The sequence below is a fragment of the Macrobrachium rosenbergii genome, chromosome 12 (genome assembly GCF_040412425.1).
Source record: "Macrobrachium rosenbergii isolate ZJJX-2024 chromosome 12, ASM4041242v1, whole genome shotgun sequence".
Taxonomy (NCBI): Eukaryota; Metazoa; Arthropoda; class Malacostraca; order Decapoda; family Palaemonidae; genus Macrobrachium; species Macrobrachium rosenbergii.
The window spans coordinates 26,246,384-26,266,383 of NC_089752.1; the positions used below are offsets into that span (position 1 = coordinate 26,246,384).

At 39.5% G+C, this 20,000-nt stretch overlaps 1 protein-coding gene across 3 annotated transcripts in view; it reads right to left on the minus strand.

Annotated features, from left to right (window-relative positions):
• Positions 1 to 20,000, minus strand: part of LOC136844456 (transmembrane protein 47) — a 450,890-nt gene that overhangs the window by 88,303 nt on the left and 342,587 nt on the right. Inside the window, exons 1-2 of one of the 3 annotated variants that reach the window (XM_067113708.1) lie at positions 14,015 to 14,313; positions 6,572 to 7,959 (exon numbers count right to left, since the gene is read on the minus strand). The exons of the other annotated variants lie outside the window; for them this stretch is intronic. Coding sequence (XP_066969809.1) covers positions 6,572 to 7,660 — 1,089 coding nt within the window. The 5' untranslated portion in view covers positions 7,661 to 7,959; positions 14,015 to 14,313. Of the gene's footprint in view, positions 1 to 6,571; positions 7,960 to 14,014; positions 14,314 to 20,000 lie in introns of those variants that run through there. 3 annotated transcript variants of the gene reach the window in all.

Consider the following 20,000-nt stretch of genomic DNA (forward strand, 5'->3'; position numbering starts at 1 on the left):
CATGGAGAGATTTACTCTACACGGAGAGAGGACATTTCGCATTAATAGACTCCATAAAGTATAAAGAAGTTTGCAAAGTAGTTTGGCGAAGTTACTAACTCGCTAAATCCAAGACTTTTATTAAATTCTGTTGCTCGTTTGCTTGGCCCTTAAGAAAACGGACGCTCTTTACAGCAAATGAACGGCGATGAAGAAAGGCCCTCAAGAAATTCATTCTATAATATTTACTTCTGTAAAACGTCCTGACCGTAACGCTTCTTAACGGGAATACATTACGTGATCATAATTGGTGTTGTTCATCTTTTCTACTATGATACTTAATGATAGAAATTCCATCATTATAAAGTATTTAACTATGAAAAACAGAAGCATAGTACAAATCCCAGGAGCGCATGAACTGAATGAAATGGATAAGAATCTCATCGCCCCGAGTGTATAGGATAAACTGAAGCATAAAAACACACCTACAAATTATATAAACAATGAAATAAAAGCAAATTTGAACCCTGAAAATATCTCCCGTAAAAGAAAATGTCAGACATAAAAATAGACAATCTGCAAAACAAAAAAAATAAACAAATATTAAGACAAATACATTACCGAATGAACTGCGCAAAGCTGACTAGAAATTCAAGATAACAAAGCATGAATTGCAAAGAGAGACGAATTCGTTCCTTCGCATGACTGGTAAATATCTTCTGGCCCTACATTTCAGAAAACTTTTCGAAGAACAAAGGAAACATAATATAAGAGGAGGAGAAGACGAACAAAAGGAAGACGCAGGAAAGGAAAAATAATCGAGAGTGGTGAACAAACTCCACGACGCACTACCGTTCTTTTTGCTAATGGTTAAAACTTTCCACAAAACAGCTAATGGCACGGCCAAATTTCTTTTTAGGAATGAAACTGGATCTTTTAAAACGGGGTCCGCTGGCCGCTCTGTTTCGGCAGGACACCAACGTGTATTTGTTCATTTATGGCGCGCGCGCGCGCGCGCGCGTGTGTGTACATATATACAATTTATATATGCATATACAATTTTCTGACTCACATCGAGATCGAACCCAGGTTCAGTTGGGAGCGCCTTTGCTTTTCAATTGAAAGACCTGGGTTCGATCCCAATGAGAGTCAGAAATTTATTTCTGTTCCACATGTGATGGTGTGTTGATTACTTCTACAATAAACACACACGCACACACAGATATATACACGCATGTAAAACATCAACATGAGTATTATGATTCAGATGGCAAGACAAAGTTATAAATGAGACCACAAGAGAAATTACGCAAGTTCCATATGTTGGGGAAACAATGATAAAAGGACAGATGGGGATGTCTTGGCCATTTCCTTTGCTCAACCCCCTGGGTGAATAGCGCATATTAATCAGCTGGGCTCCTTTGGGCACCAGAAGCAATGAAGGACAAAGACCTTCTTCGATGAGAATTATGAGACGGTAGTTGGAGGGGAGCAGAAATTTGTGAGATACAGCGCAAGAAAGACACAAGAGTCAAATTTTACAGTGGCCCTTGGCGTCACGCGGCGTTGCAGGCGACGATGATGATATGTACTGAATTTATAGGCAGATACAAATATACATGTGTTAACAACGCAAAATACGAATTTATGATCTAACAACAGTCGCATTCTTCCTAGAGAGAGAGAGAGAGAGAGAGAGAGAGAGAGAGAGAGAGAGAGAGAGAGAGAGAGAGAGAGAGAGAGGCTTAATAATAATGAATCGCAGTCTAAATTTTTAAGTGAACTTGCAAGAATCAACACTACAAAGAAAGAGGATGAACAGGAAATAAATGAACAAAAGTGAAACTTAAATATCAAATATATATTGCAAATCACTGCCCAAGACAAATAAAAGCAAGATTTTTGATAAAGTAAGAGTAGAGCTTCTATACCATGAAAATATCACGGAAATACTTTAAAATTACAAAGTATAATTACATCCTGAAAGACCACAAGAGTATTTAGCAAACAGAACTAAACTCCCTTTTCTCAAAGGAAATCATTCTTCGTCGACTTTCCTCTTTAAAAGGACTAACTAACCGACCTTACGTCATTAAAAAATAAAAAAAAAGGATAGCCCTCTCATCATGACAAGAGTACAGCCCTTTTGCATCCCTGTCCCAGCAGAGGAACAGACTTGGTTGGAGAGGCAGCAAACCTACAAAGACAGACAAACAGTCACCATAATTCCCCCTATTGAAAAGAGAGGCTGCCGACACAGAATGAAGGGTGAATAAAAAGACGAGTTGCAACTTGGCTAGAGCCAGAAGTCTGAACTATATAGTTTTAGAGGGCGAAGTTTTCAGAGCTGAAAGGGGAAACGACCGAGGGACCGAGACAAGAGAGAGGAAGCTCGACTGAGCGAACAGAACGAAAATCAGAAAGTTCGCCAAAGATGACATCGAGGATTAAACGAAGTGGGAATGATTATAGTTACTGAGAAAAAAACACTTCACGGTAAAGCTTCATGCTTAAATACATGCAAGCAAGTACAGCACACCATTACCTTACTCGGCGAAAATCCTACCGTTAAAAGCGTAAAAACACTTAAAACATTAATGGTAAAAACTTTTAGTTACAAACTTAAAGAAAAAGTTCGAGTTAATTACTTTAACTTTAACGTTTAGGAAAGACTGGGAGAGGACCCTCCGATTACTCCAAGTATAATCCGGGTTGAAACATACTGCTGCACTTTTAAGCTTTGGATGACATACATACATACATACATACATACATACATACATACATACATGTAACCACAGAAAGCTTCACAAATTAATATGAAAACCAATAAAAAAAGATTCTTAAACCCATTCAGAAAGTTCAGACCAAATACCTATACCTAGAACCTGTAGAATATATATATTTTTCTTTTCACAACACTACAACTCCAAATCGGTAATCTAACGTACAAAATGCTTAAAGAATCCGAAAACAACAGCAGACGAAACAGACTATAAAGTTTCCCAGTAATTCCCAAACCTCTCATTCCCCTACGACGGTTTTCACAACAACAACGCAGATGATGATTACGAGAAGGCTAACACAGGCGCAACGACAGCATAGTGGAGAGAGAGAGAGAGAGAGAGAGAGAGAGAGAGAGAGAGAGAGAGAGAGAGAGAGAGAGAGAGAGAGAGATTGTCTGACCTGAAAGACGACCAGTTCATGGGTGCCAAACTTGAAAGACGACAATTCTATTTGTATCTAACTTGACAGGTGATAATTTAATGGGTGCCGCGCTTGAAGGATTACAACTTCTAGAAAGTGGAACTTGAAAGACAACAAATTTAATGGTGAATACAATTTTCCGAGTGTCCGACTTGAACGATGACAATATCTGGAATGTCAAACTTGGAATTCGACAACTTCACGAGTTTCTAACTTGCAAGACGACAATCTCATGGGTGACTAACATGGGAAAGATGACTACTTCTTGGGTGATTACAAAAGACGCCAATTTAATAGGTGTCACTTCAGGAAGACAATTTCTGGAGTGTCAAATAAGGAAAAACCTAGAAAACTAGAGTTTCATGGTTCAATTTTTAATGACAGTTTTGGCAGCGTACAGCTTACAAGATAAAAATTTCAGGCGAGTCAGAACTGAATACACGACAATTTCAGGAGTGGAATAATTGGTAAGACAATTCCCGGAGTAACACAACTGGAAAGAAATCAATTGCTGGAGTGACACAACTGGAAAGAAATTAATTCCCGGAGTGACACAACTGGAAAGAAATCAATTACCAGAGTGACACAACTGGAAAGACACTATTTCCATGAGTGACACAAGTGGACAGAAATCAATTCCAGGGCTGATACAACTTGAAAGACATCAATTCCCGGAGTGATGCAACTGCAAAGTAATCAGTTCACGGAGTGACAAGTGGAAAGAAATCATTTCCGTGAGTGACACAACTGCAAAGAAATCAATTCCCAGAGTAACACAAATGGAAAGAAATCAATTCCCAGAGTGATACAACTAGAAAGAAATCAATTCAGAGAGTGACAGAACCGGAAAGAAATCAATTCCATGAGTGATACAACTGCAAATAAATCAATTCACGGAGTGGCACAACTGGAAAGAAACCAATTCACAGTCACACAACTGGAAAGAAACCAATTCCCAGAGTGATACAACTAGAGAGAAATCAATTCCTGGAGTGACAACTGAAAAGAAATCAATTTCCAGAGTGATACAACTAGAGAGAAATCAATTCCCGGAGTGACACAATTGGAAAGAAATCAATTCCTGGAATGATACAACTGGAAAGAAATCAATTCACGGAGTGACACAGCTGGAAAGAAATCAATTCCTGAAGTGAAACAGCTGGAAAGAAATCAGTTCTGGAGTGAAACAACTTGAGAGAAATCAATTCCCGGAGTGCCACAACTGGAAAGAAATCAATTCCTTGAGTGACACAACTAGAAAGAAATCGATTCTCGGAGTGACACAACTGGAAAGAAATCAATTCCCAGAATGACACCACTGGGAAGAAATAAATTCCAGGAGTGACAAAACTGGAAGGGAAACAACTCTCAAAGTGACACAACTGCAAAGAAATCAATTCCGGGAGTGACACAACTGGAGAAAAATCAATTCCCGGAGTGACAACTGGAAAGAAATCAATTCCAGGATAGTCACGATTGCCAAGACCGCAATTTCAAGTGTCAGACATGTATAACAACTATAGTTTTCTCGAAAATGGGAGACAACAATGTCAGCAGTGCCAAAACTAGGGACAACACTGTGTCAAAATATTATAGTACAAAATAAAAATGAAAGAACCTGAGGCAAGGACACTGTAAGTTACAAACAAAAGTGTAATTAAATGAAGTACATATAACCTAATTTTCGACAACAAAAGGGCAATATTCACGTACGAAATAAACCACAGATTTGCAGAAAATTTAATAAACTTCTTAATTGTTCAAGCCATACGAGATCAAGTTTAATGTCTATTACGATGTGTGAAAGTTTGTGTGTCAACATACGTGACTAAGAGATGGAGAGATTAAAACAAACGGCAAAATAAGCAAATATATATATATATATATATATATATATATATATATATATATATATATATATATATATATAATAAATGAATAAATAAAAACTTGAGAGAGATATAAGTAAAAGTGAACATAAACAAATGGAAAGGATGACTGGAAAGAAAAACTTGAGAGAGAGAGAGAGAGAGAGAGAGAGAGAGAGAGAGAGAGAGAGAGAGAGAGAGAGAGAGAAAGGGCCTAAGAGTGAATCAGAGAGAAGGGTTCGGGTGGGGGGGGGGGAGGAAGAGGTGCATGTGGAGTGGGACGAGGGAGGGTAGGGGGTCACAGGTGAGGGCGTGGTGAGGCATCGATCGATGATCCGCGTGAGTTTACTCCCTCTCCTTCGGAGCCCCTCTCACCCACCTCTTGCACATCTACAGCAGAGACAACACCTCAGCAGGAGAAAGACACACAGACACACACACACACACACACACACGCACACAAGTATCGGCGCAGCTGCTGTACTAGCAGGTGTAAGCAGCAGCAGTAGGCAAAGAAAGCAGGAATGGGTGCAAGAATGACACAAGGGTATGACGAAGGAATGCTATATTCGTTACGTTGAAGGTATTGTTTTGTTTCCTGTAGCAGTCATAATAAATCAGAATTCGCCATACATATACAAATAATGATAACTCCAAGCCCCCCTTTTCTTTTGCTCTTTACAACGTTAGTGTCCTTAAACCTCTACAGTGGAAGAAGTAACTAGCATAATGAAAAAAGAATGGTCGTTACTGAAGCAAAGAAAACCTGAAGGGTAATAAAGAACATCAAAAAAATAGTAAAACATAGTTATCAAGCCCTATTACAAACCGTTCATATGCATAAAACTAAAAACAGAATGGTCATTACTATTTTAACGACAAGAACATTGACCTTGAGACGCAAAAAACCAAAGTGATGTTCAATCAAAAGAGCGGGCACTTCATCTCCTCTAACGGAGATAGGATGAGCAATTTGGAGAGAGAGAGAGAGAGAGAGAGAGAGAGAGAGAGAGAGAGAGAGAGAGAGAGAGAGAGAGAGAGATTCTTCTAGAGATATTGCTGCATGTTCACTAGGTCCAAGACGCTATCCAAATGTATTTCTTTTATAAGTAGTTCACGGCTTTGGAAAAGTGATCAATATCACTATAATTATATATTTAGCGTTTTGAAGCTACTGGAGCACAAATTCAGTTTTTCCTACTATAATCAAATGTTGGCTTTCTGATGCTTCTACTTCCAAAATATAGTTACACTAAGACGCAACGTTTCAGTTCGGCAAAAAGCAAGAAAACTTAAATGACTTTACTAAACAGGAAAAACTTGAGAAAATGTTCAAGGGAAATTTTAGCAGAACCTTTCACAGCTTAAAATTGGCTAAAACAAATGAAGGTCTATTTAAATAGTAATGAGAGAATAACATAAGACACAACAAATTAATACCTAAGTACTATCAAGTTAAAAGAAACAGTTAGCTACAGTCACTATTGCCTTTGTCCTTTGGATTAATTCACTTTTACCTGTTGTTGGCCTAAGAAATCGATAGCCTCTTCAGTAGTGGGTAAAAGAGGTTTAATTGGGCTGATATCCCGCTGAGATATGGCTTGGTGGATGGCATCCTTCCATTTCTGAGCAAGCGATACCTCCGGAGTGGCCACCTGTGGTTGCACTGGCTGCAGGTTACGGATGTGCTGTATCTGCTGGTGGGGTTCGTACGTTTCGGGGCATTCTCTACCACTAATGGTGTACACACTAGAAACTTGTCTACCAGCATCACTGCTTACTGGTGAAGTAGGCACAGAGGGCTCTCTGTTCTCACGGGCACGCCCACTACCCTCCCTCCGGCTTCGCCTGCCTTCTCGTGAACGGCTGCGTCTTAAGGGCGGCGGAGAGTTGCTCCTCCGTCTCCTGTCGCGGTCTTCCGGACTGTGTCTGGATCGGTGACTTCCGGCAGAGCCGCTCCTTTCAGTGGATCGCCGACGGTTACTTCGGGATCGACTGCGATGAGAGCGGTCGCTCCAGACGCTCTCGGCCGAACGGGAGGCACTCGAAGGTGACCTTAAGCCAGTGGTTGAGGTGATTTGGCTGCCATAGTCCTGCTGCAAGCTGTCCCCGCTTCTGCCGCGGTACACATGACGGTCGCTGCCGTAATAGTCTCTGTGCCTGGGGTGGGCTGACATAGGTCTGGCCAAATGAGGGTTACTACTGCTGGCATTGTGGTTTCTGAGAGGTACGCGCGCATGAGGAATTCCGATCTGATCTTGGCTACCGGTCGGGCGGGGATGAATGGGCGGTCGACGAGGCGTGGACGGATGGACATCAGGTACTGGCACGCCCACAGTGTGAGGGTTAGGTGCTAAATATTCCTGCATAGGCACGCCTTCATAATGACCCCGCATTTTTTTCTCTTCATGCGAATGTGGGCGTGGCTCGGACTTGGGAAGGAGAGAGCGTGTGCCTGTTGTATTATCACGAGTATTCGGCGATTGTTTCGTGCCCCGAGGCGATGTGGTCTCACTCTTGTCAGCGGGTCTACTCCTGTGGGCCAGGGCGGCAGCAAAGGTGCCCCTGGCCCTATTCATGAGGGCCTCCAACCCCTCCATCACCATGACTACCCAATAATTCTCCCCCTTCTCTTCATTCCTCTTCCCCTCCTCCTCCTCCTCCAACACTGATCTCCTCCACCATCACATGCTAATTCAACATCACCACCATCATCATCAACCACGCAACCACATGTCACAGGCAGAGGAAGGAGGGAGAGAGAGAGAGAAAAAAGAGAAGACAATGGGGGATACCAGTCTAAAAAAAAAAAACTGTCACTAACCTTGTTTCGATTTATATATGGAATCTAAATCGCTCCTAAGAATAAATTTAGTCCAATGACGTTACTAAAAAACCTTAGGATCTGCACAAATGTCATTAATGAAAAAAAACTATCAATATTAATCATAATAATAATAACAACAAAAGGGTTCTACCTCTAAGTCACGCACGGTGATCACATAAGAAGAAACCGTCTCAATCCATATTTGGCTAGAAAGCAAATCCCTTAACACTGCAGCTCGATGCAGAGAGAGAGAGAGAGAGAGAGAGAGAGAGAGAGAGAGAGAGAGAGAGAGAGAGAGAGAGAGAGAGGAGGTAAGAAAGGCATAGGCTTTATATACGCCCCTTGATACCTGAGACTTATACCGTGGGGGGTCTATTGGGGGCAGACAGGATACAGCCTCCCCTTAACCCGTCCCCCTTCAGGATACCATTTTACTACCCGATACATGCCAACGTTCATGACCTCAGCAGCGCCGTTGTGTTTCTGGCACTAGACACATATAGGGGCAATAACTGTCTCTGAAGGAATTGACAGAACCGGATACTGAAACACAATCAACATGCGTGCTTATTTGGTGACAAGCTTGCATGGCAGACACACACATACACATCCATATTTATATATATATAAATATAAATATATGTATGTATATATATATATATATATATATATATATATATATATATATATATATATATATATATATAGGCCTATATATATATATATATATATATATATATATATATATATATATGTATGTATATATGTGTGTGTGTGTGCGCGTGTAAACTGAAGACAGTAAGATATTACACGTCCCAAGAGAAGCACACCTGTTTTATTCAGGAAAAGGCCAACTGTAGCTCATCCATTTTTTATGGCCAAAGACACAGATACCTAGCTAGTCCAACAACAATAAAAAAAAAAAAAAGCTGGACCATTCATGTGAGAAACAGCATGGCACGCCAGAAGAGCCAACCGGCAGCTTGCTCCATGCAGACTGGAAACATGAATAAGGGGATAAATAAAAAAAAAATAAATAAATAAATAATAAATACTACAAATAAGCTTACTAATGTACGCATACAGAAAAATGACTTTTGACGCTTTCGGAGACCTCTGCTTTCGTGCCACGAACTCCTTACTCTGCCAAACACGAGATAATACCTTACGGGGGACAGGTCTCCCTGTGAGCTACAGTTTCTTCAGAAATGCGCTAGAGTGAAGGAAAGTGCTTTATACTGAAGGAATGCATCAAATCATGATGAAACTAATCTTATGATGTGTGGAACTTTCCTGTGAGGAATAAACTCCATACCCTTCGCAGAAATGTTATGCTTGAAATTAATAAAGTCCATACCCTTCGCAGAAATGTTATGCTTGAAATTAATCCCGAAATAAAAAATCTGTGCACTACACCAACCGCTTCAAAGGGCAACGGAACGGTCACCATAAATGACAGAAGACAAGAACTATTCTAGCAACGGGGCGATGTACAATTTCCAACCGTCTACAATGAGTTTTTGCTCGGATATATGAATTTCCATTTGCAGTTAAAGAGTGCATTACCATACATTTCGCAAATGTGCACATAAACACACTCGACTTGCAAACGGAATCCACAGCACTGCCGCCAATGACTAACACCAACTAAAGAGGAAAAACAAATGAACTTCGGGGTAATTAACACTGAACTGCGGTCGAAAGCTGCAGACTAAAATCACGACGTAATTAGCAAAAATATCTGACTCTGGTTCTATCTCACTTGAGAGCAAAATCCCTTAAGAACAAGTGTAAGATCCAGGAAATACAGTGCAACCATCTATGACCTATTTCCAACACCTTCCGGTATGTCCAAAATACATTGTCATCCAGCTAACACGAAAAAAGAAAATTGAAGAATTGGATTCATGATGCACACATACATGGAATGCTGCATAAATGAGCAACAAACAGTCATTTACATCCTTCTTTTGCTAAAGAAAACTACAGAACGGCTGTCTTTTGTAATGGTAGCATTACTACATAGATTTCACTCAATATCTAAAAATACTTTCTCAGCTAAAGAGGGAACCTTTTTCCCTTTGTGAGGAGCAACTCTAAGAATATACTTAAGAAAGGATTACGACAAGAAAGAAATCTTTCAAGTGAGAGTAATCTTTTCTCGGGGAGAAAACGCAAGGAATACTTGGAATTCCTCATCTCAATATTCAATGACGAATGTTCAAAGTTGCGTTACGTTTCTGTTAACATTTTGTTATGATTAACGAAGTAAAGGCACTGTTACTCTGTATAATCTACAAAACTGATGAACATTAACCTAAAACGAGAAAAACTTCACACGCTACGACCTGCAATGAGTACATTAACGTCAGTACTGGCATCAGTCATACTAAATTCAATAGTATCGTCGTGACTCGTGTATTATGTCAAATCCTCGTGATTCCGTCTCCCAAAATACGGCTAATCATCTTCATAAAAACCCCATAAAGAAAAGCCCAACACGGAACACAAGTAAACAAGCGAGACGTGTAATGATTATAGCAACGATTACTGGCAATCAAGCGTAATCACAAAATGAAACAATGTGCGAGGCACATTGACTCAGTGCGCATGAACGCTCGCGCGTACACATTTCCCCCCTTTTCCTCCCTAAGCCGGGCGGCGCTGTGAGGGGAGTGCTAACTAACGAGGGGAACAGTAGAGACCAAAGTATCTGCTTAAAAATCACGGGTCCTCAAGATGACGTCGACCTGTGCAATACTATATTTATCCTTCCTAGGGGTTGAAAATACCAGAGGCTGAAATCATTAGACATCCTGGTTATATTATTTGCAAGTGGAAAACAGAACCACAGTAACTGTTAGTAAGAGATGTTCCACCAAGACATGCATATTAAGCAGAAATATATGTCATCAAATGCATTCAAATTCACTATGGCCTTTAAAACAAGATATTTCAAATCTTCATAGAAATATAGAAAAGAGAAAAACTGCCTCATGTGTCAAAGAAATCTCTTTTTTAAAGCGTACATTTACAAACCAGATTACAGCCAACACAGACGGCTCTGCAGTACTTTTATTAAGCGGATTTGACGTAATCATACTGACCCACAATCCAATGTTGCAAGACAATAATGGACTGCCTATAAGACACGCTATGATTTTTGCAGCTTGAGTTCAAGTGAACTGCTCCTAAATATAATCAAAAGTTAAGAATTAGAGAAAAAGGTATAAGAAAATACTTAATGAACTTGGAACACGAGTAACTTTCTCAAAAACAATGCCAACAACATTTTTGCCGTCTCCAGTACCTTCCTTACCAAAAATTAGTGTCAACAGTGTATATTACGTTAAAAAAAATCGTAGGTGATGATATGCACCTTCCGTTATCCTAAAACACAGGTGTTCCTCTGGAAACCTGACATACACACAGTCATGCGTATGTTCCTCAGATTTCCTCCGCTACATTAGAAAATATTTTCAAAAAAATCTTTAACAAAATCCTCTGAAAAGAAGCATATTTCTTTCTTCAATTATTTTAATAACATGTAACTTTTTCTGCAATTTCATAAGTTCGTAATTCAGACTAAATGCTTGAGGACAATTCTGAAAATCAGGGTGGACGAAACAGTCATATCCAGGCGCATCTACGGAAAAGATCGCGCAGATTTCCGGATAGCCTGTGGTACTTTCAGATTTTAAAGGACGAAACACTGTTCACTATCTCGACAAAGTCGTCAGTGAAAATGCAAGGCTTGGTAGAATGCAAACTGGCTGCGCCATAATGTGATAAAGACACTTTCTCTACTCAAAAGAGCAACGCCCAAAGGTAGAGCCATAAAAAGTAAACTTTACGACCCAGTAGAGGAGTCATAGTTGGAGACGAAATCACATATGCATGTACCGATGAGACTGCAATTATTCAACCCAAATTCACGGGCATGGAGAAAGAAACATCCTAAAAGACGAACTGTAAGAGGGGATTGGTGAGCCATCTCTTCTGTAAGGAAATGACTTTTGGATGGAGAAAAAAAAATCATTATCTTAAGAGAAATAATCTCCGTAATATATGAAGAATGAGAACTAAAATGGTGGGGAATCTCGAGATACATAAAAGTAATAATAAGGTTGCCATGGGCGGAAAGATGAGGGTGTCTGGAGATGGTTTGGTCATGCTGAGCAAAGGAAGATAATAACTAAGTGAAAACAATGTGTAAACCTAGAAGTGCTGCACAAACAAAGTACAAGAGGTATTGGAACGGAAGGGCTATGACCCCCAGGAGGCCAGCGTGCAAGATAGTAGATGTAAGGGTGATTCGACGCAGTACTGATGAGCTTTTGCGGCTTTCTACGCATCGGATAAACAATGAAAATGTCAGTGACCGTGTCGTTTTCTATCAAGCCATCTCCTGTTAGGGAAAATGGCTTGCTGTTGAAACATGCGCTCACACATGAATGTGCATGCTTTGACTTTGTTTTCCACTTAGAAACATCAATGAAAACTAATCACAATTCAGATTATAACAACTATTCCTAATAGCAATGGCATTAAAAATATAGAATAATCATTATTCTAATCATTAGTAAGGTTATTACCGGATTTTCTTTAATATTTGTTGGGCGAACCCCGGACGAGGGCGACCTGCAAGTTAATTAACGCCAATTATCTCAACTGACGTTTCTCTTCCCAGCAGCACCACCGCAATACCTGACTATTTTTAGCCTCCGTCGATCACGTAATAGAAAGCTAAGCTACTGAAAACAGAGACTCCGAGAGCCGCATGAAAAGGGAAAGATCAACAGGGCAGGAAGACACAATAAAACACCCTCAAAACTGTAATCCAGCAGAGTTCAAAGCGACACCGGCTCTCCCTAACTCTGGATGGTTCCGTAATGTGCCATTAGGGTAATTCCACTGCCTAAAATGACCGTAATTCTACCCCCTCGAAACCTCTGCCAATGTATAATCAAGGCGCCAGGGCATGTGATTCCCTTAGCAGGGTTTCAGCAGGTGGATAAATGACTCGGATTTACTTGGAAAATAAAACTGGAGTTTCTCTTTGTTTTGCTGCCATCAGCGTTTTGTATGGAAAACTTTCGGGGGAAATTACCTCCACTGCCATCACGATAGTAAAAAGAATATTTTAGAGACACTAATTCTTTGTTTCGATGCGAATCAGCGCCAAGAGCAATATATATGTATCCATAAAAAAATAGGGAAATCTAAAAAAGGTGGTTGGAAAAAAGCCAAGGATGAGGGAACAATTTTACACTTTTTTTTGTTAGGAAACAACTAGTTACACACAACAAAAGTTTTTCAAAATAATGATACAACGGTGGAAGAACCACTATATATATACATACATACATATATATATATATAGGTGTATATATATATATATATATATATATATATATATATATATATATATATATATATATATATATATATATATATATATATATATTACACCAGACCGTTAATATGCAGGCCAACAAACGGAATAAATTCGAACCCAGGAATAGGCTACGGTATACCTGTCAATTTCATTTTCAAGAAGAGAGATAGAGTGAAAACTGTCTATCTCTTTTCGATAGCTCATTCGAGGCTCTACATATATTTCCTTTAAGGTCACCGTCTGAATATCATTTGCTTGGTTATCAACGGAAAAATAACAATACAACTGAAAATGTTTCATTCCGGTTCTCAAATATGATAATTTAATACATTTTCTCTTACTGAAAATACCGTTGTCAGATTCGTTTTTCAAATACGAAAAAACTTCCGCACAAAACGTCACATAATAGGTTAAAATAATGAAAACAAAAACAATCACAGATTCAAACAACGAATTATATAATTCAAACAGATTGCACATTCTTCGAACACTACCGACCAATCTTTGCGGAGTCTTTTCTTTCTTTTCTAAAACACTACGCGTTCATATTCATTCACATTGCTCACATCGTATAGCATTTTACCGACATTTCCATTCATAAACCTTCAACGCGGTCCGTCGTTTTCTATGACACTGCATTTAGTAAACGCATACTAATATGAGGCACTAGCATTACGGCTGTTTCATTAAGTAAAATCACACACACTGCAGCAGCGTAGAAGGTAGAAGATTTACCTCTAGTTCCAGTGATACGCAAGACAGCAAGGATACAACAGACTGCTCGAGCCTGTTTTCAAATTCACCTTGGGAGAAACACTACCATGCGCTCTACTGTCACGAAGACTAAGTGGGCAATGTTCAACTGCACCTGACGGGGAGCGAAACAATCACTACGAGGGGATCCCGAGAACGAAGGCAGGGAGAAACGGCGACACGCCCCACAACTCCGGAAGTCTCTCTGTACACTAGAGAAGCCCCACGTGAACTATCTTACGAATACCAAACTTTGCAGCTCAACTCTCGCTCCCCTTCCTAATGTATTGCCTCACCAACAGACACTGGCGAGATCACGCAAACATACACAAACGCCAACACCCACACACACGCACGCACACGTGAGGCAGTCCGGTTTTCCTGCAAATAATCAACTAACATCCTTTAATGACATCTTACGCTCCCGAATCGATGGGAAAATGTGCTGTAAACGCTGATGAACCAGTGATCATTCATACAATGCCTTTGGTCGTCTGAAATCTTTTAGAGATTCATTTTACATGATGGACGAGGGCTATCCTGCACACGCGACTCACACACACACACACCCAACAAGAGAGAGAGAGAGAGAGAGAGAGAGAGAGAGAGAGAGAGAGAGAGAGAGAGAGAGAGTAACACGCAAGGAGCTTCTTATATGGCCCAGAACAAATCATAAATCTCCGCCGGAAATAAGCAGTAACTCACCATAAAAGATATCTACGTAATCCTATCCAACAGGTCATGAATTTACATCTAGATTCGAGAGACATTTGGGTGATTTCCCAAAGCAGCTGGAATACTTCACTATCGCCATTTTCTTTTTTCAAGAGAATAACAAAAACGGCAAAAATCTGTTCCTGGATAATGTCTAATAAAGTAACTATACTTCTAGATTAAAAAGTAATTACCTGCAACTTAAACCTACGCTTTAAAGCCCCATTAGTGTATTATCGGATGGGCTCAAATGTCTTTTACTACACGAAAAAGTAAAAGAGCACTGCTTCAGTTACTACGATTTCTACCTTATCATGTGACGGGGTCAAGAAGGTCATCTGTCTTGTTTCGCATCACTGGGCCACTGTTAGCGCATACACAAAGACAAAAAGGGAAACCTCACAAACGTAATCTGTTCCACCTTAAGAACATGTGACGAGATTACCAGTTTCTCAGAAAATCTGTCCATTCCAGAAACCTCGACTGACTTTAGGAGTGATAAGTCGTTGCGTTCATATAAAACACTGCTTTCAGTTTCTTGTGGTTCGTGACTCACAAGGTGATTAACCATGTTTTGCATAATTCTGCTCATGCAAACAGAACTTGTTTCACAGTAGAAGCCAAGTAGTTATGTCTCATTACTGTGTTATAATTCATCATTAAAATTTCATTATCCCTCCTATGGAAGGGTGAAAGCAGGATGTTCAAAGGGTTCTTTGTGTCTCAACCGTTTGTCTGTGTGTGTGTGTGTGTGTGTGTGTGTGTGTGTGTGTGTGTGTGTGTGTGACTAAAGCATAAAGAAAACTATAAAATCTTAATGAAAACCCAAGTGCGTAGTTAAACTTCTAAGAGGAAACAAAACTGGTAAAGGAGAGACCGTTCGATTCTAGGGAGTATTCCTCTCATTCTCAGATACTGTCAATCATGCCGTCCATCAGATTCCAATTCCTTTTCTACCACAAGGCTTCACGGACACAAGAGCAATCTGCATTCAAGCATGAATTTTACCGCAAATAATCACATCTTCAGCGACTCATGGGGAGTGTTATGACTATTTCAATACGTAACTGTATACAATTTCGATATGTAATTATATATAAACTATAACAGTACTTCGCACACAACCTTTACTAAATGATCAATACCGATATTTTGCGAAGAAAATGTACTTCAATAAAGCGAATTCACTGGCTAAGAGAAAAATCATAAAATTAAAACACCATCAGCTAGTAAGATGGATAAATCTAAACATATGAGAAATCCATAGGCAATAAGAGAGACGCTTCTGACTGACTGCAAATTATTCCATTTAATCGCACCTTTCTTGGAAAAAAACATACAGGGCTATCACTAGCTTCACCTATACGGAATACGCAACTTACCTGTGACCCAGCCATTATGAAATATAAGAGGTGCGAGACGGAACCCAAAGCAATTATTGCTATTATTGCCCAGGATCGGTTCTCACACCCATTGTCCCAAATCCTTCTTGTCAAGTGTTCAAAACTGTGATACTGTCCGAGAAAACGATGATGGACCTTTTCTTCCTTCAGAGGTCTGGGAATCCCGGCAGTCTAGTAAATTTTATACGTCTTTTATACAAAAGTATTCAATGACAGATACAGATTTCGCAGGAAGAAGAATCAACATATATTTCTACACAACTTTAATCCTTCAAGACTAACTGAAGTCCTTCCTTAAATCCTGCACGCCTGATCTATGCACAGTTGCAGAAACGTTCAAAGGAGGTCCATCGTAAACTATAGGAAACACAACGTTCTTTACATTTGTTTGTTTTTTGTATTTCTTTTTTTTTTTTCACTTGGGAAGCGCTCGATACTGTATCTCGAAACTAACTAGTAGATTCAATTTTCTTTCTCAGTTGCCTTCTTCCACCTCCTTTTAGTAGGCATCGTCTTTAGAGGCAAGAGAAATAGGAGCCCAGTTTCTGATCGCACTTGAGAACTGGATAAAAGGACAGGCTGTGGCCTTTGAGTCTGACTCGATTTCTGTTGCCCATACTGCGTTCTTTTGTGAATGACAGGTCGATCGCCACGTCTTCCAGGAACACTTGAAATTCTATGTTCCAAGAAATTTCAAGCTCTATCAGTTTCTTCCTGTTGCTCTTTGTTCCTCTCTCCCTTTTTTCTCAAAGCCTGGATGATATCTTCATCATTACAGGTTCCCAAGTACTCTTTCTTCTGATCCTCTACTTGAACGAATCTTTCAGAGGAAGAGTCGTTCTTCTTTGGTAGTACTTTTCGTTTCTTCCTTCTTTAGGCTCGATGGTTCTTAAAGGTTATTATTTTAAGACCTAGAACAAAATAACAGTGATTAGATACAATGCTAACTACTGAAAAAACAAACAGCTATAACATGATTTGGCAGCCGTATTTACTATAACAAACAGGAGTCTGGGAAGTATGCGCATTCAAAAATAAACAAAAACCTCTTGCAACTGGGTTTGAGTTCCCGCAAAATAAGGAATTAAAACATGATAACAGTACAAACTAATTAAAAAGTTCTATTCACCTAAGTATTCACAAAGCCAGGGATAAAAAAAAATTTAAAAGCTCATGAAGTTATATCAAATATATATCCCACAAAATTGTAGGGGAGAGAGAGAGAGAGAGAGAGAGAGAGAGAGAGAGAGAGAGAGAGAGAGAGAGAGAGAGAGAGAGAGAGAGAGAACACGGAATTCTGAAAAATTAAATCAAACCGTGTCCTAAATCCTTCTTTTATGTCTATGCAGTTAACCTTAACGTTTTCTGAATGCGGCACCTTGCAAACCGCGTTCTATTAGCCCCTTTCCTCTCTCTTTGCTCTTTTAAAAGGTGCTTCGCTCTACTGCAAGCACATTTATTCATTTCTAAACACTGGCATCCTTCACACTTGCTCCTATACAGATGATCATACTCTTCCAAGACTGTTGCTTCAAAATGAAAATGTAACATAGTGTGGTTCATTATTCTTCTCCATGGTGTTTTTATTTGACCGCTCAGCCGGTCCTTATTTCCCCGCAATGTATCAGAATTCAAATATCCAACCCGATATTTCGTCAGCACTTTTGGGCTTGCTTGTAAGTAGCAACTTCACGTGGCTGAATATATATGACTTGAAGTAACCAGCAGTCTTTTTCCACTACTTCTTTGCTGCCATGAGAGACTAGTCTTGGAATAAGTACCCATCTAGTACCAATCTAGTATCTTATTTCAATTGTTTCCTTTTCTTCTAAGTGAGGATTGGCTCAGATTGGCTAAAACTTTTACAAGGTTTACCTGTCTCTAGTATTTGGAAATTTGACTTTTTTTTCTTTAAGGACAAATATTTCAACTTTTCAAAAAAGGCTACCGCTTTCAATCTGGATATTATTCATACGGACTATATGGTTTTATGCTAAATACTTCTTCGTATAAGACTTACCATATAAGGAATTCCTACAGGAAATTCTGTAAAATGAGAACTTCATCCTCAACCATACGGAACCAGTTACGTATACAGAGAACCTGAAAGGAAATCATTAACATTTGCCACGTTTTCTTCTTAACTTTGGGGGCAAATTTGCGACAAACTTCGCCATATTTCAAGTGAGGACAATTCGCACACCTTTTCACCTTAAAAGATCTAATCCAAATCTGAACAAACATATTCCATACACCTCACCTCCCCTCCCTTCCGTCTCGTCTCTACCTTCAGATGTTGGGGAGACGATTAAACCTGAACCCTTTCCCTCAAAGACAGCGTCCTCCATACCTGGCTGGTCACCCATGCAAGTTATGAATAGATTCAACGCTGTTTAAGTATACATACATACATTATATATATATATATATATATATATATATATATATATATATATATATATATATATAATGTGTGGGTGATGTTTTTTTCATGCGCATACTTATGCACAGACGCCACCTACAGCATATTATACGTAAATTGAAAAGAACAGCAAAATAGAAGCTAAAGGTAAGAAATCCTGAGGTTAGCGTACTCTACATCCCAATCAAGTTTGTACCGCCAAAAAAAAGATTAAAGACCAGAAGAAATATACACAAAAAACAGTAGGTTCACCCTTGGATGTACAGATGAAAACCAATTTACTACGTACTATGCAACCATATATTCATCGAAAGCAAAGAAGACAACTCTATCATCTGGAGAGCAACGAATGGCAATAACGATAACAGGAGGACAAGATCTCGAGACGCCATAAATCAATACTAAATAGCTTGAAAACAAATTGTCAAAGGATGAACAAGAGAGAAAGGCAGAAAAAAGAATATTCTAAAAATGAATGTTATTTTAGTGTACGGCAGAAAACAAATTCTGATACTGAAGGAAGACAAGAGTTTCATGTAAATTCCGCGCCATGTCAACAGCAGCTGCAACCGGACATTGCCTGTCTTGTCGCTTCAAAGGGACACGTCGGTGAACATGTCATATCGTGCCAGTAATGAGGTCTTTTCTCTCGCAGCATCCTTCTCGTCTTTATTGGTAAACTAAACTATACACGGATTAGAAAGCTGAGGCATGAGAATAAAAGATTATTGACAGCGTCAAGATTACTTGCCCATTTTTCGACAAACAGAAATTTGATACCTAACGCTGCTTCCAACACTGGCATTTTTTCACGGTCCTTATCTCTTGCTACTTTTCAGGAGTTCTGATGTCATTACCATTACTATATATTATTACTATTATCAAGTAAATACAATAAATTCCGAGGACTCGACATAATGTAGGCGGATGAGAAAACAAAAACACGATTAACTTCCACGTACCAAGTCTTGTCTAGACAGTAAACATGCTTCATCTGAACCTAGATGCAATAGCAGGTGCGTTCTCCGCAACCATTTAGCGAGTTTATCTCTGTTATTAATCTATTAAGAAAACCGTAGGCGGTGAGGCTCTCACTAGTTAAATCCTCTCCTATACATGACACAGAAGACACTTTCTGGTTATCACAACGTTGCCGCAAACGAAGATTCATTTCCTGTAACAACAAAACGCTGCAGAATATGACAACGCACATAGGAAGACGCTTTCCTGCTATCACAAAACGCTTCCATATGTGCTGACGCTTTAATGTTATCACGCAACTGTTACATTTACGCATACGCCTCCCTGTTATCATAAAACGTCACCATATTTGCAGACGCTTTTCCATTGTCACAAAACGTTTCCAAGTGAGGCGACGCTTTCCCTTATCACGGAACTCTATCGACTGAATAATGTGTGTCATAACAGC